The 15219-nt window shown below is 37.8% G+C and overlaps 1 protein-coding gene across 1 annotated transcript; it reads left to right on the forward strand.

Annotated features, from left to right (window-relative positions):
- Nucleotides 1-4636: 4636 nt before the first annotated feature.
- LOC106966122 (olfactory receptor 52D1-like) lies at nucleotides 4637-5701 on the forward strand. The gene has a single exon (XM_015062196.3). The coding sequence runs from the start codon at nucleotides 4637-4639 to the stop codon at nucleotides 5579-5581; it is 945 nt and encodes a 314-aa protein (XP_014917682.1). The 3' UTR covers nucleotides 5582-5701.
- Nucleotides 5702-15219: the final 9518 nt, after the last annotated feature.

The following is a 15219-nucleotide window of genomic DNA, read 5'->3' on the forward strand; positions in this document are numbered from 1 at the left end:
GTGGATATTTGGGCTCCTTCCATCATTTGGCTATTGTAAATAATGCTTCTATAAACATAGGGGTGTGTATATCCTTTTGAATTAGTGTTTTTGTATTTTTTGAAATCCCATTTACTTTTTATCTATAACACCTCCAAGTGTCCTGTGAACCTATGTGTTTAGTGAATGATTCTGAAGGAATGAATAAAGCAATAAGATGTTTGAATTCACATTTCCTGTATTTTAGAACTCCCGATCATGTGATAGTTGTAATTAAGGGACCTGCATTAAAGCCATAAGGATATCTTTCAATGATCTTTTTTTGTAAGATAATGGAGAGTAATGACAATGACAGTAGAGACAGATCTCTCCCAGTCTAAAGAGAAAAGACGTCTTAAGGAAACGTAAACTCTGAGACTATTGCCATTATGTTGGATGTTTCCTGAAGACAAATTATTAAGTCTGGACCTTCTTGCTATATTTTTGTTATTTGGAGTACCATGAACCATGGAATTTAATTATAATATATCCCCTGACAAGTATCAGCATTGCTTACATGTTAGGTTTGGAAATAAAAACTAAGGAGTTAGTACTCACAGATTATATACCAATGGATGGCAAATAAGAAATGTCCAACAATAACAAACACAAAACTAAATCTAAATCTTCAAAGATTCTGAATTGAATTCTAGTTAAAGGAAGGAAGATATACAACTTATTCATATATTCATGCATCAAAAAATGATGGAGTGGCTAAAATGGGCCAGATTGTGCTAGGTCCTGAGAAGAGGTGAGCAAAACACAAGTCCATGTCTCAGGGACTTTACATTCTGGGGAAATGTAATGTGAAGTAATTAAATGATGCTCAAATGCATAATTACACTGGATACTAAGGGCTGTCAAGTAGAAACAAAGATTTCTGTAAGTGCACATAACATGGGGTTTTGCTCTAGTCTAAGGGAGTCAAGGAAAGCTTCCTTAAAAATGATATTTGAGGGGCGCCTAGGTGGCTCCGTTGGTTGGGCTTCCGACTTTGGCTCAGGTCATGATCTCCCAGTCCGTGGGTTCGAGCCCCGCATCAGACTCTGTGCTGACAGCTCAGAGCCTGGAGCCTGCTTTGGATTCTGTGTCTCCCTCTCTCTGCTCTGCCCCTGCTTGCACTCTCTCTCACTCGCTCTCTTTCGCTCTCTCTCTCAAAAATAAACATTAAAAAGGAAATTAAAAAAAAACATATTTGAATGCCAAGTGGGAGTTAAGCAGCTGAGAAAAGAAAGATCATGAAATGGGACTGGTGATGTTACAGGGAAAGAGAACAGGATATGTGAACATGTGTGGGTGGATCTTTAGATAGGAAGTGGCACCATATGTTTGAAAACTTGGAGAGAGTCCATTTTGTGGGCTGAAGGACAGAGAGTGAAGTGAAGAGTGGATGTCTGGGGCTGAGGATTCTCAGTTTTATCCTAAAAATGAGAGGAAGACTGTGAACATTTTATGCATAGGAGTGACATCATGTTTGTGTTTTTAAAAGATCATTGTGGGGCACGTGGATAGCTTAGTCCATTAAGCATCCAACTTCGACTCAGGTAATGATCTCATGGTTTGTGAGTTCCACCCCACATGGGGATATCTGCTATCAGCACAGAGCCCATTTCAGATCCTCTGTCCCCTTCTCTCTCTTGCACATGCACACTCTCTCTCTTTCTCCCCCTCTCAAAAATAAGGAAACATACAGGGAAAATAAAAAGACCATTGTGACTACAGTGAGGAAAATGTTTTGCGACAAAGAATGGAAGAAAGGAATGCAAAAGGCCTCTTAGAACATTATAAAAGTTTTTGAGGACAATATGATAATAATTTGATCCAAGTTGGTAGCAATCATGATAGAAAGAATTAAATTTATTTGAGTACCCTGAGTATACTTTAGGCTAGGAGAAAATGGCTTAATGAAGACTTTGCTCACAGGTTGCAGGACTGTTGGTTACCCTTCAGGTGTTATTATAGGCCTAGAGTCTAGAGTGGAGACCTGTGGGGGCAGGGGAAGAGTGTGTGCATTTATTCATATGTAAACATTGGAAGACCTGCAATTCACCAGGCACTGGGGAAATAACAGTGAACAAACAAGATCCAGTCACTATCATTAGGATCTTTATATTTGACCACCAGCAAAACAGTTAACAGATTTTCCCTCTCTTTACCATTTACTCTCAGACTGAGCTTCTGACTTCTGCCAAAGGTCTTTCTGAACTCAGTCTCTCCTAAACCCAGTATTGTGCTTTTTTAAAAAAATTTTTATAGAGCTCCTCTCTTGTTCCTACTTTAATCTCACTCCTTTATGTTTCTTTTTATGTATCTTACTTACCTAACAAGGGCCTTATTTAGTCACTTAAGATGTATTTCAGTGGATACATTCTTTGAAGCGTAACTAACATATAGTTATATTAGTTTGTGGTGTACAGTATAATGATTCAGAAATTCTGGGAGCACCTGGGTGGCTCAGTCTGTTAAGCGTCCGACTTCAACTCAGGTCATGATCTCATAATTAGTGGGTTTGAGCCCCAAATCAGGCTCTCTGCTATAAGCAAAGAACCCACTTTGGATCCCCTGCCCTCCTCTGTCCCTACCCCTCCCCTGCTTGGGCTCTCTCTCTCTCTCTCTGTCTCTCTCAAAAATTAATAAATAAACTTAAAAAAAATTCTGTACACTTCTCAGGGCTCATCAAGACAAGTGTGCTCTTAATCCACCTTTTTTTTCCAACTTTTTGTGGATTTTAATTGCATCTAGGAAATCAAGACTCCTAATTTTAGTTTAAGTTTTGCTTATAGAGGTCCCAAAGTCACTGGAAATGAAAATGATTTCAACTATTGGTTTGGAAGCAAGCTGTAGCAATTTTAAAATGCTTATAGCTTCACACACATCTGCCTTCTGTTACTCCAGGTGTGCTTTAATTTCCATCCTAAATGATTCTCCAGCCCTTACTCTTTCTCTCTAGGGTTTCTAAACCTTATCAACAGTAGGTTTACAGTGCTCCTTAATATCTGCTCTTATTCGTACGTGGTATCCTTAGTGATTGGCTCTAGGATTTGTTTTCCAGAATATCCAGGCTAAATAAGGCACTTTGCCAACAGAGAGGCCAGTAGGGATCCCCAAGGACCAGAACAAACAGCATAAATCTGCCTTTTATTCTGGTCATCAGCAGATCTTCCCCATACCTTCAGTAAATGAATGCTTTGCTGCTCCCAGTCCCACTGTGACTAGACTCACAACCATCTACAGGTACTACTTACTCTAGGAAAAGAGAGGAAAAGGAGGGAAAAGAGTAGAAAATCCTGGGATGCAAGGTCATGGAGGGAAAAAGAGATTCTCTTTTAATCCACATACTACCATCACCAGCCCTTGTAAGGCCATGGTTGGAATCTACAATCTTTAGGATACCCAGTGACACTCTTTAGAAAATAAGTATATTTCTAATTTTTATGTCTAAATTGGTGGTGTCTTTACTTATGATTAATGTTGATATAGTTGTTCCTGGCAACTGTTCGTGATTGCTCAGACAGAACTTTACCATGTTGTTAAAACTCTGTAATGTCCTAATGTCCCCATCGCATGGAGAAATTTTATCTACATTATTCCTCATGGTTCATAATTCAATTTCTACCTGAAAACTCCAATTGATAGTGAGCTTCTGGTGTCACAGGACTGTCTTTTCTATTTGAATTTGTGATAGGATCATTCCCCCTATTGGACTAAAATGCACCTTTAAAAATTTTTTTAACATCCTTTATTTGGCCAGATATCTATTTCTGGTGACACTATTTTTTTTTTTTTTGCTCTTTAGTATTTTTTTGCTCTTTAGTATTTGAGGATAAAGTTATTTAGGGCCATCAAATATTCCTTTTTATGGTGTCAATTAAAGAGTATTCATTATCCTCGTTACAGTTCTTTCCAAGAAACAACCAAAAGAACATTACTTTTTCCATATCTCACTTAAAATTTGTACTTATAGAAAAAGAAGAAAATTTGCATGTATAGAATATCAATACATTCGGAAAATTATACCAGGATCATTGCATGTTTTATACAATATTGAAATTTAATCATGGATTTAATCCTCACTTCAAGCTTTGAAAGGTAAGCCTCATCCCAACTTTGAGATGAGGAAATGAGGCTTTGTCTTAAACAGCTTGATCAAGTCACTTAAGTGGCAGGACTGAGATTGTATCCCAGACATGTGTTTTCTCAAAGGCTTTGCTATTTTAACTATCCCAAGTTACCTTCGAGGAGGTCTGACTACCCTGTGGCTATCGTGTGCTTTTTGGCAAATGCAGTTGACACATGAAATACTTAGATCTCAATTTATAATGTATAAACATTACAGTGGTATGTTAGCAGATATGCCACTCTTATTGGGGGCTCTTCAAAATTTAAAATTTATACCTGAGACTGCTTCTCCCTTCCTCAGTGAGAGTAGCCTAGGATTATATCCCTCCACACCTTAAGTAACTGAAGCTTTTGATCATTAGTTTATGCAGTATAATTATGATTATCACCATAAGCTACTGGAATACCCAGCATTTTAGGTGCAAATGATGCTGTGATTTCAAAATGTCCCTTGTTTCTTTCTCCCTAGGAATCAGACTGTTAGGAGTTCAGATTAGGGATGTCCTCTTGCAACAACTCCATTCCTCAACCCTTGACATTTGTCCTGGCTGGAATTCCTGGCTTGGAATCTTCCCATGGCTGGTTCTCTGTGCCTTTTTTCTTGGTATTTGTCATTACAATGATTGGGAATGCCGCCATCTTATGCATCATCTGGGTGGAGAAGAGTCTTCATGAGCCCGTGTTTCTCCTCCTGGCCATGCTGTCTGTTGTTGACCTGTCCCTGGTCAGTGTCACTGTGCCCCGCATGCTAGGGATCTTCTGGATGAATGCCAAAGACATCAGCTTTAATGCCTGCCTCGCACAGATGTTTTTCATCCCTTCATTTTATGTCATGGAGTCTGGGATCCTCCTAGCCATGGCTTTTGACAGATTTGTGGCTATCTGGTACCCTCTGAGATATACAACCATCCTTGCTAACAACATACTTGTGAAGATGGCTCTGGCTGTCCTGACAAGGGCAGTGGCAGTGCTGACTCCAGCACCCATCCTGGCAAAAAGACTGGAAAGCTTCCAAACCCACATCATCTCTTACTCCTACTGTGCCTACATGGCTGTGGTACAGATAGCCTGTGGGGACATCTCCAACCACATTGTCTATGGCCTCATGGTTATTGTAACATCTGTGGGATTTGATTTGCTTTTTATCATTCTGTCCTATGGGCTGATCCTTCATGCTGTCTTTCGGATCCCCTCTAGGGAGGCAGGGGGCAAAGCTCTCAGTACATGTGGCTCCCATCTTTGTGTCATAGCTCTCTTTTATTCTCCTGTTGTCTTCTCTGTCCTGGCCCAGATTTTAGGCTACCATATGGCTCCCCATATCCAGATTATCATTGACAACCTCTACTTCCTAGTGCCTCCCATGGCCAATCCCTTGATTTATGGAGCCCGGACTAAGCAAATGCGCGAGCGGGTACTACGGATCTTCCGCTGTCATAGAAACTGAGGATGATATCTGAGGTGGACAGGATACCTGTGATATGGAGCTGGAAATCTTGTTAGGTTTAAGGTAGAGATAATGGTTGCCTGATTTGAGGCTTCCTGGGCAAAGGAATAGCAAAGGCAAGAGAAGGATTCAGTGAGTGTGGGCACATAATGGGGGGCATGTTCTCTCTGTCAGAATGTAGTTTTTATGAAACTCTCATGACCAGAACCTTCCCCAAATGTTTATGTAAGTTATAAAGTAGGAGATATTTTGTTGTTAATTCTATTATTTAATCCCATCAGAGAACATAAATTGTAAGCTCATTTTTTTTCAAATGATGTAAAAAATGAATTTAGTCATACATTCTCATGATCTATGGGCAAAAATAAGTATCCAAATTTTTTGTTGATTCCATGATTTTTCTTCCACACCTATGTTTTCAGATATTATACAAACATAAAATTATATATCATAAAAAACAATCCTAATGGGAATAAACATGTATAAATATCTATGATCATGTCTGAGTAATGAGCTCCTTTTTGGTCTGAATGGTTTTAATGCAGAAGAGTCATCTATAGAGAGTTACTATTGGTGTCTAATATGGAACCAATATACAGTGGGTTGGACTTGGTAGGTAAGTATTTTACAAAGCTGGGGGGGGGGTGCGGAGAAGGCCTTTAACAAAGTTATTTTTTCACTAGCTTCGTTTTCTCCCTTCCACCTACCTGACCTCATATACTTTCACATATTCAAGACACCTGAATCTGTATCTTAAACCATGAATTATGTCTGTGTTCCAGAAAAAAAAAACAAACACATTATAATAGCCTTGTGAACAACTCTTCATATATACCCTCAACTTAAATCTTCCCAAACTAAATTCGTAGTCTCCTTCCTAGCTTGATTGTCCCTCTGCATTCCCCATTTTTTTCTTTTGACTTCAGTTAAATTAAATAAAAAATTTGAAATTACTTAGTTGTCTTTATTTCTTTTCCTTCATCCAACCAGTGACCAAGACATGCCTGCACATTTCCACTCTCTACGTCTCTACCTCATACTTTCTTCAGTGTACTGCAGATTCTCCTAACTTTCCTATACCAAATCTCTCGCCTATCCAAAGTTGTTATTAACACTGCAACACGTCTTTCCCAAGCAAATATCTCATTTTGTCCGCTTAAATCTCCAGCAGCCTATTCCTCAAGACAAAGTCTAAACTCCCCAGCACTCAAGTTATTGCTTGAGTTGATGCCCATCTGCCTTGCCAGGTGCTTTCTTTTCACTAAATCATAATTAGGCATCAATTCAGCTAAAGCTGACTGCTTTATTTGAAAAGAAACAACACATTCCTTGCTACTTTAGCTCATTCTTAATGCTATTTTGGAGGCATTTTCACTTGGTCTTTCTTACTCAAAATTCTTCCCATCTCACACTTCAATTTGTTTGCCTTAATGCCTGCCTTCAGATGATATCACTCAGTCATTTTCTGTATTGCCAGACACTAGGTTTCCTTGACCTGGCCTATAATTCAGATGCTGGTCTGCATGCCTTCCCATTACCCTCACACTGACTTTTCTTTAAGGTCCATGCCCAGAAACTGAATTTTGCACTGCACATAAGCAGATTGTAATCCTCCTTGTCTTAGTTTTTCAGAAATAGTATTGAATATCAACTCATAAACCACGGGATAACCTATACATGTAAATCATACCCATCTTCTTATCTCTAATGTTCACAATTTAGATATCCCTAAGTCTAACTGGAACAAAATTACACAGATGACATTTATGTCGCACAAATGATACAAATATACATGCTTTTTGTTTCATATACATGCTTCCGATCATCTTATTTGTCTATAAACGTCTCTTTCTCTCAGTCTGTCTCTGAAACATGCTATCATATTCATATTTATACACGTTCGTACACCATACCTGAGAAACGCAAGCATTCACAAGCACATATATGTACACGTGTATCTGATGTACATATTAATTACATCCATAAATATGCAAAACCACTATTAAACTCCTTGCAGTTTGCCTGAACAAGTTTTCAGAGACCTAACTTTGCTCAGATAAATTAACGACTCCTCTCCGAATGCCCCTACCACATGCTGTTTATCATTTTCTGGGACTCATTTTATGCAATACTTTCTATGTAAGCCTTCCTTGACCTCCCCTCTCTTCTTTTTCTCTACTCTCTATTGGGTTCATTTTCAGTGGTCTCCAGTGTCACTCAATCCTTCCTTAATTGTAACACATGATTACTTCATATAATAATTGCCTCTTTACATGATCTTTTTCTACACTAAAATTAAATATATAATATTATAGTGAAACCTCTTCGACTCCATTTCTGAATATTATTTAGGGCATGCTCTTTCACCTTCAGTGTACCATTGGTGTTCCCTCAAATATAATTCCCCTTCTCAATTGTTATAATTAATTTAGCTAGGCTATAAACAACTCCCAAATTAAGAGTTTGGGATTGTTTGGGCTCAATACTCTCATTTCATTTTCTCTCATGGTTGCATGGCAAAAAGGGTTGCGTGGGGCTAGAATCTTGTGAAGAGTCGGTGAGAATGGACATCCAATGTGGCTTCTTCATGGACAAGCCTGGTGCCATAGTGCTCCTCCCCGTAGGCTCTCTCTCCATAAAATTAGCCTGGGTTTCTTACCTGGTGTTTCAGGGCTTCATGAGGTAAAGACCAGAAGCTGCTGGACCAGATATGGTCTATACCCAAGACTTAGACAGCATCACTTTTGTAGTATCTTATTGCTCAAAGCAGTCAAAGGATTTGACCAAATCAAGGGGTTGGAAAGTAGACTCACTATGGATGGTTAGATTGCAGAAAAACATTGAGTTTAGAAAATACTGTTATAGCCATCTTTGACAGGTCCGGTCTGGCATAGTTTCTTCTCTGTCTACAACAGTTCACATCCCTTTCATTAGCAGCATATACTTAACATCTCCTCTAAAATTCCAGGCCTCATCCTATTATGATATCTGTCCAGAATCTCATCATCTAAATCATATCCAGATGTAGGTGAGGCTTCAAAGGTTTGGTTCCTTAGATATAGTTCTTTGAGTACAATTTCCTTTTTCTATGAATATCTATTAACTGAAGAGATAAGTCTTCTGCCTCTTACACTGCCAACATAGAATGTTAGTACAGCAATAACAAAACTGTAAAAACATTCCCATTCCAAAAGAGGAAGAAAGATGGAGCATGGGAGTCGCTGGTCCCTAGCATGCTAAAATCTAAGGCACACATTCTCAGCTTCTTGATTAAGTTCTTACCCTGCTCCATGAGGATAATTCTGTTTCTTTGTGGTTCTTGGCTTTACCTTCTGAGACCTAGACCCCGTACTCTGTATCATCACTCATTTTCTAAAAGAAGTGGACCACATTTTCATTTTATCTTCCTAAGCCTATAGTTTGGGGACTCTAGTGGTTCTTTTCATTTTGAGATGCCTGTACTTTTCAATCTAACCAGGCAGTTCTTCTGACTAGTAAAGGATCTTGGAAGTGCATACTTTTATCCAGAAGCTAGCTCATGCTTTAAGAGTATATAATGTCTAGAGAAAAAGTGAATGAGAAACAATTTTGTGTTCAAACTCAGAAATACCTGAGGCTTCTGTGGCTGTTATGAGTAGTGTTTGAAAGTTAAACACTTACTTCTTTAACTCATTTTTCTCTATACATATTTTATTACAAGTGGCATTGTCAACATTATCTGGAAGTTTCCTTCCTTTTTTATTTTCTACCTTAAAAAAAGTTCCACCATCCACAGATACCTTTATTCTCTGGTACACAATGACAATTTTGTCATTCTATTTAATGCCTTCATTAACAGTCTTATTGGTACCCTTCAAGATTCTGTCCGTCCACTCAAAGCCAGTGCTTCGTATTCTAGGGGTTTCTGTTATTGCAGAATCTAGTTGTTAACATCATTTTTCATATGTATGTATGTATATATATGTGTGTGTGTGTGTGTGTGTGTGTTATTGTTTATTTATTTTTGAGGGGAGGAAGGGGCAGAGAGAGGGGAACAGAGAATCTGAAGTGGGCTCCACGCTGACAGCAGCAAGCCTGATGTGGGGCTCGAACTCATGAACCACAAGATCATGACCTGAGCCGAAGTCAGACACTCAACTGACTGAGCCACCCAGGCATCCCTTTATATTTTAACTGGTGATGTGCAATATAACACTGCAAAACTTAGTGGCTTTAAATGGTATTTTATGATTTTTTTTTCTCTCAAGGTACTGTTGATTGTCTGGACTCATCTGTGTAGTTCTCACTTGGGAGTCTCTCAAGCAGTTGCAGATAATGTTTAGGACAGGAATCTAAGACTGGGTACTCAAGCCTTCTTCATTCGTATGTTAGGCATTGCAGTCTACCTCCACACTGACTCCTGTTCCATCGGATTAGAATTAGGTGGGTTCTTACATGGTGGTATGAAAACAGAAAAGGTTGTGGTATTAGTTAAGGTCTCTACCAAGACCTGGCACAGATTGTTTTCTGTTGTATTCATGGCAGATGAAGGGCCTTAAATATATCAGGGTATAGGGAAGAGTCCATTCTTGACTGAGGAGTGGCAAGAGCACATAACAGAAAAGTGTGTGATGTGGAAGATACGGTTATTAGCCATTCTTGGAAGATAGAATTTGCCACACTCAACTTTTCTTTCACTTCCATCATAAATGATTTTTAAGTTTCTACCTCTTCTCAATGGTTCCATATTATGCTCCTAAACATTTCTATCATTGCTCACCAATGATGATTTTCCAGTGCTTCCCATATTAGGTCTCATACATATAATCAGTCTACTCTCGATTTTGTGAATTAGTTTTATTCTCTAGAGATTCCAAGGCAGCCAAGGTGTTTTGGATACAGAGATTTATAGGGATTCATGACAGCCAGGGCACACCAGCCACATCTATTCCTTTCCAAGACAACATGCCTAATTCTGTACAATAGCAATTTTCTTCCCATGACTCAAAAAATTAGCTTCCCTTCTGATTCCTGCTCTATTGAGAAAAGACTCTCAAGCAACTCTAGTTTCTATTCTAGAAAAAAAAAAGTTGGATTGGGTACAGTTATGGAATGTAAAGTCATATGGAAAAAAGAAATGCTCAAATATTCTCACTGATTAAATACACCAACAACCAGTTTTTAGTTCATATGCCTACCCACTGAAAACAATTATCATTCCTTACAGCTCTGACTCAATCCAACCAGTGGTATTTATAGCTGCTGTGATTTTCTTCTAATTCCATCTGCCGCATGAAGAATATTGATCCATAGAAAGGATTGCTCAATTGCTATTTGAAAATCTCTGATAGAGAGCTTCCTCCACGCGCACACCCAATGGCATTATGTGGCATAATTTACCTAATTCACACTATGGCATTGTGTTTCCCTCGAGTTCTTAGCAATAGTGAGCTCAAATTTACCTTCTTTTTATCATCCACTCCTGAAATATATAAGATCTGGTGGCCACAAAAGAAATATATTTTGTCTAGCATATGCTTGCAATTGAAGTGACAGTTACCAGAGACTTCAAATTCTACTTTAATAAAGGTAAAAATTCAAAGTTCCTTAATAACATTAGTCACTTTCAATTCAATTAGTCACAACAAATGTTTAGTTTGTAGATGACTTTCAAGGTTTTCCACCCCATAGGTAAGAAATAATATTTTTACTTTTTTAAAAAATGTATTTTAGAGAGAGACAGGGAGAGTGTGAGCCAGGGAGAGGGGCAAAGGAAAAGAGAGAATCTTTCTCCACTCAGTGTGGAGCCTGATGTGGGGCTTGATCCCATGAGCCTGGGATCATGACCTGAGCCAAAATCAAGAGTGAGACACTCAACCAACTGAGCCACCTGGGTGCCCCTATACTTTTTTAGTACAGATTAAGTGCAAGATTAAATTTTGCCATTTAACTATCTTATCACAATTGCAAACTTTATATTATTTTTTTCATCAAATTGGGACATTAAAGCATAAACTTAAAACAACCATGTCCAAGGTCACCTCCAATAAACTCTGAATGTATCTCAGATATGTAGTACTTCAAAGCCTTTGATCTTTGGGTTATACCAGCTTACCTTCCTGCATGCCATTATCATTTAGCTGTGTTTTCCCTTGTACCAAATACAGCTAGCATTTAAAGCTCCTTGATCTGACTAATGTCATCAATCAAGAACAATACTGTATTAATCTTTAAACATCTGGGGCACATAAAGTTTGACTCAAGCAGTTTGAAATCAACAAGAGAGAAGAAACATTTTTTTTTCCAAAATATGACACCATTTTTGTTATTTTTAAAATGAAAACAGGGACTGTTGGTGGGAATGTAAATTGGTATAGTCACTATGGAAGACAGTATGGAGGTTCCTCAAAAAACTAAAAATAGAACTACCATATAATTCAGTAATCATACTTCAGGGTATATACCCAAGGGAAATGAAAATAGAATATCAAAGAGATATTTCTACTCCCATGTTTATTACAGCAATATTAACAATAGCCATGATACGGAGACAATCTAAGTGTCAATCAGTGGATGAATGGACAAACACACACACACACACACACACACACACACACACACACACACTGGAAGATCATTCAGCTATGAGAAAGAAGGACATCCTATTGTTTGTCACAACATGGCTGGACCTTGAGGGCATTATGTTAAGTGAAATAAATCAGAAAAATGCAAATACTGTATGATATCATTTACATGTGGAATCTATAAAGGCCAAACTCATAGAAACAGAGTAGAATGGTGGTTACCAGGGGCTGAGGATGGAGGAAGGGGAGATGTTGGTCAAAGAGTACAAATTTCCAGTTATAAGATAAGTTCTGGGGGTCTAATGCATATTATAGGGATTATAGCTAGCAATACTGTATTATATACTTGAAAGTTGTTGAGAGATAACATCTTAAATGTTCTTACAACAGAAAAGAAATGGTTATTATGTGACATGATGCTGGTGTTAGCTAACACTGTGGTGGTATCATTTTGCACTATATGTGTTTTGAATCAACACATTGTACATCTTAAACCTGAACAGTGTTATATATCAATTATATCTCCACAATGCTGGAAAAGAAATAAATGCAATGTAGAATTTAACTCTGCTGTGGTTATGAAGTAGGAGCTTGAGTCAAATTACACATAGGAATTTTCTGTCTAACGGATCTCACTTGGGCATTGGTACGTGAACATCTATTAACACATAATATCCTATGATTGTAAAGGCATAGACATTTATTGGAGTTTTTATAGAATTTAACTTCAGGTTTTCCCTAAAATCAACTTCCATTAGAAGTCATAAACTGTCCATGTATCAAATATTTCCTTTAGGATGTTTCAAATTTGCACTACTTTTTAAAATAGGTATTCTTATTTCCATTCAGAGCAAGAAGCTGCATATCAAGAGGACTAGAAAGGAAATAGAAATTTTATTATAGTAAGATTTTCTTCAATATATTAAAATTTTATAGTGGAAGCAACAAAAAATACACCGCCAGTGTTTCCTTACTCCGTCTATTTTTCCTTATCTCAGGTCGCTGTCATAACAATGACTTCCTTGCATTTTATATTAAAGTTTTAATGCCTGTCTTCATTATTATTGTTAACAATTTTAATAATGATAATAACTATCTTTTAAGCACCTTATCATTATGTGCTATGCTTAAAACACATTTTAAACTGTTATGTCCATACAATCGTCCTTTAAGGGAATTATTATTATCCCAATTATAAAGATGAGGGAAACTAGGTTTAGACAATTAAAATATTTTTAAATTTTCTTTTTATAACACACAGCTATTAGATAGTAGAGTCAAAAGTCAGGCTTACATCTGTCTGATCAAAATATCCATGTTTTTAATATTTTTACAGTACTGTTTTCCTGGAGAGAATTTCTTGAGGGCAGGGACTGCATGAACATTATTTAGGCTCTTTCAGAGCCTTTCATACTATGTACACAATATAGATACTGAGTTTAAACAAAATGAATGAATTAATAAATGGATAAATAGATTAATAGCTCTCACACCTGTTCTGGGTTTTGATTCAGATAGTGGCAGGAGGATTGAAAGTTTCCTTCACTAGTATATTCCATATTTTTTTTGAAGACAGCTAGTTTATCTTATTTGGGAATCTCACTCTTTTGGTCTGCCTTTTGTATGTCTTTCTTTTAAAAGACTCTAGACGGGGGTGGGGGAATACCTGGGTGGCTTAGTTGGTTAAGCCTCTGACTTAGGCTCAGGTCATGATCTCATGGTTGGTGAGTTGGAGCCCTGCGTCAGGCTTTGTGCTGACAGCTCAGAGCCTGGAGCCTGCTTCAGATTCCGTGTCTCCCCCTCTCTCTGCCCCTCCCCTGCTCACACTCTGTCTCTCTCTCTCTCTCTCAAAAATAAATAAACATTAAACAAAATTTTTAAAGTAAAAAAACATAAAAGGCTCTAGATGGAATTCTAGTCCCACAAAATATATAAAAGAATCTTTCTTATTACAAAAATCACTTTAGGATAAGAATTTAATTCAATATGTCTCAATATTTCTTGTGAAGACACACAAGATAATACCAAAAAAAAAAAATCATCCAGTGAGCCTTATCTTGTCTGCCTGGGAAACAAAGGATGCCCCCTCCTTCCCAGTAGAAAGGCTATATAACCAAACTCAGTTTTCCATTGGCTCAGGTAACAGGGAAAGTCTCCACATATTGGAAAACTAGTGTTTCCATTTGTTCTTCTAAATAGTTCGTACTTCACAATTTTTTGCCATAAATATCTGACTGCTTGGTACCTGAGACCTATGTATTAATTCTCCTACAAATCTATTTCATGGGGATTCTTTCTCTGGAGTACATGACACATTTAGCATTGTTCCATACCTTGTCTAAGTCTATGAAATCATGAAGGAACTTACTGTCTTCTGTTTACTTGTTTTTTTCATGTTTACCCAGAAAAACATTTTCTTACCTACATTATAAAAGACTGTCTGTCCATTTACCCTCAACCTGCTCCATATATTGCCTGTAGATAGTCTCTTCATTTCAGTGGATTCCCATGACTCCCAAGAGCTTTCTCTGACCTGGGGAGCATGCTCTGTCCATAAATAGTACATGTGAGAAGTGTTGGGAAGGTGATATTTTAGGAGTTACCATCTAACAAGAGGTGGAGATTTCTAGATAAATATGCTGTTTCTAGCCCCTCACTGGTACAGTTTCAAGGTGTGACCCTTACCTTTTCCAAATACCCTCAACAGGAAAGAGCTCTGGTAATCCATAGCAGTAACCTGCTCAGTCATGCACACATGAATGGCTTACTTCCCTTCATTATCTTTCTTGCTCAGTCCCTTGCAATTTTTTTTCTTGAAGCAAGTCCCAAATATACTACATACCCTAAAATTATTGCTTTGATTTGTTTTTGGGGAAACCCTTGATAGACACTCTTATGCCATACTCACCTGTTTATATACTGAGATCATCATAGGGTAAACTTTAATCTTCTATTCCTACTATAAGACATAGTATAAGTCTTTAGCTTGACCATCAAGAGGAGGGAGACAAACCACTATGGTAAATAGAGAAACCAACTGAGTTAAGATTACTGGTGTCCGTATGGTGATAATAA

This window comes from Acinonyx jubatus, chromosome D1 (genome assembly GCF_027475565.1).
Source record: "Acinonyx jubatus isolate Ajub_Pintada_27869175 chromosome D1, VMU_Ajub_asm_v1.0, whole genome shotgun sequence".
Lineage (NCBI taxonomy): Eukaryota > Metazoa > Chordata > Mammalia > Carnivora > Felidae > Acinonyx > Acinonyx jubatus.

What these genes read in the sequence shown, in the direction of transcription:
- LOC106966122 (XM_015062196.3), top strand. Translation starts at nt 4,637, where the DNA reads ATGTCCTCTTGCAACAACTCCATTCCTCAACCCTTGACATTTGTCCTG.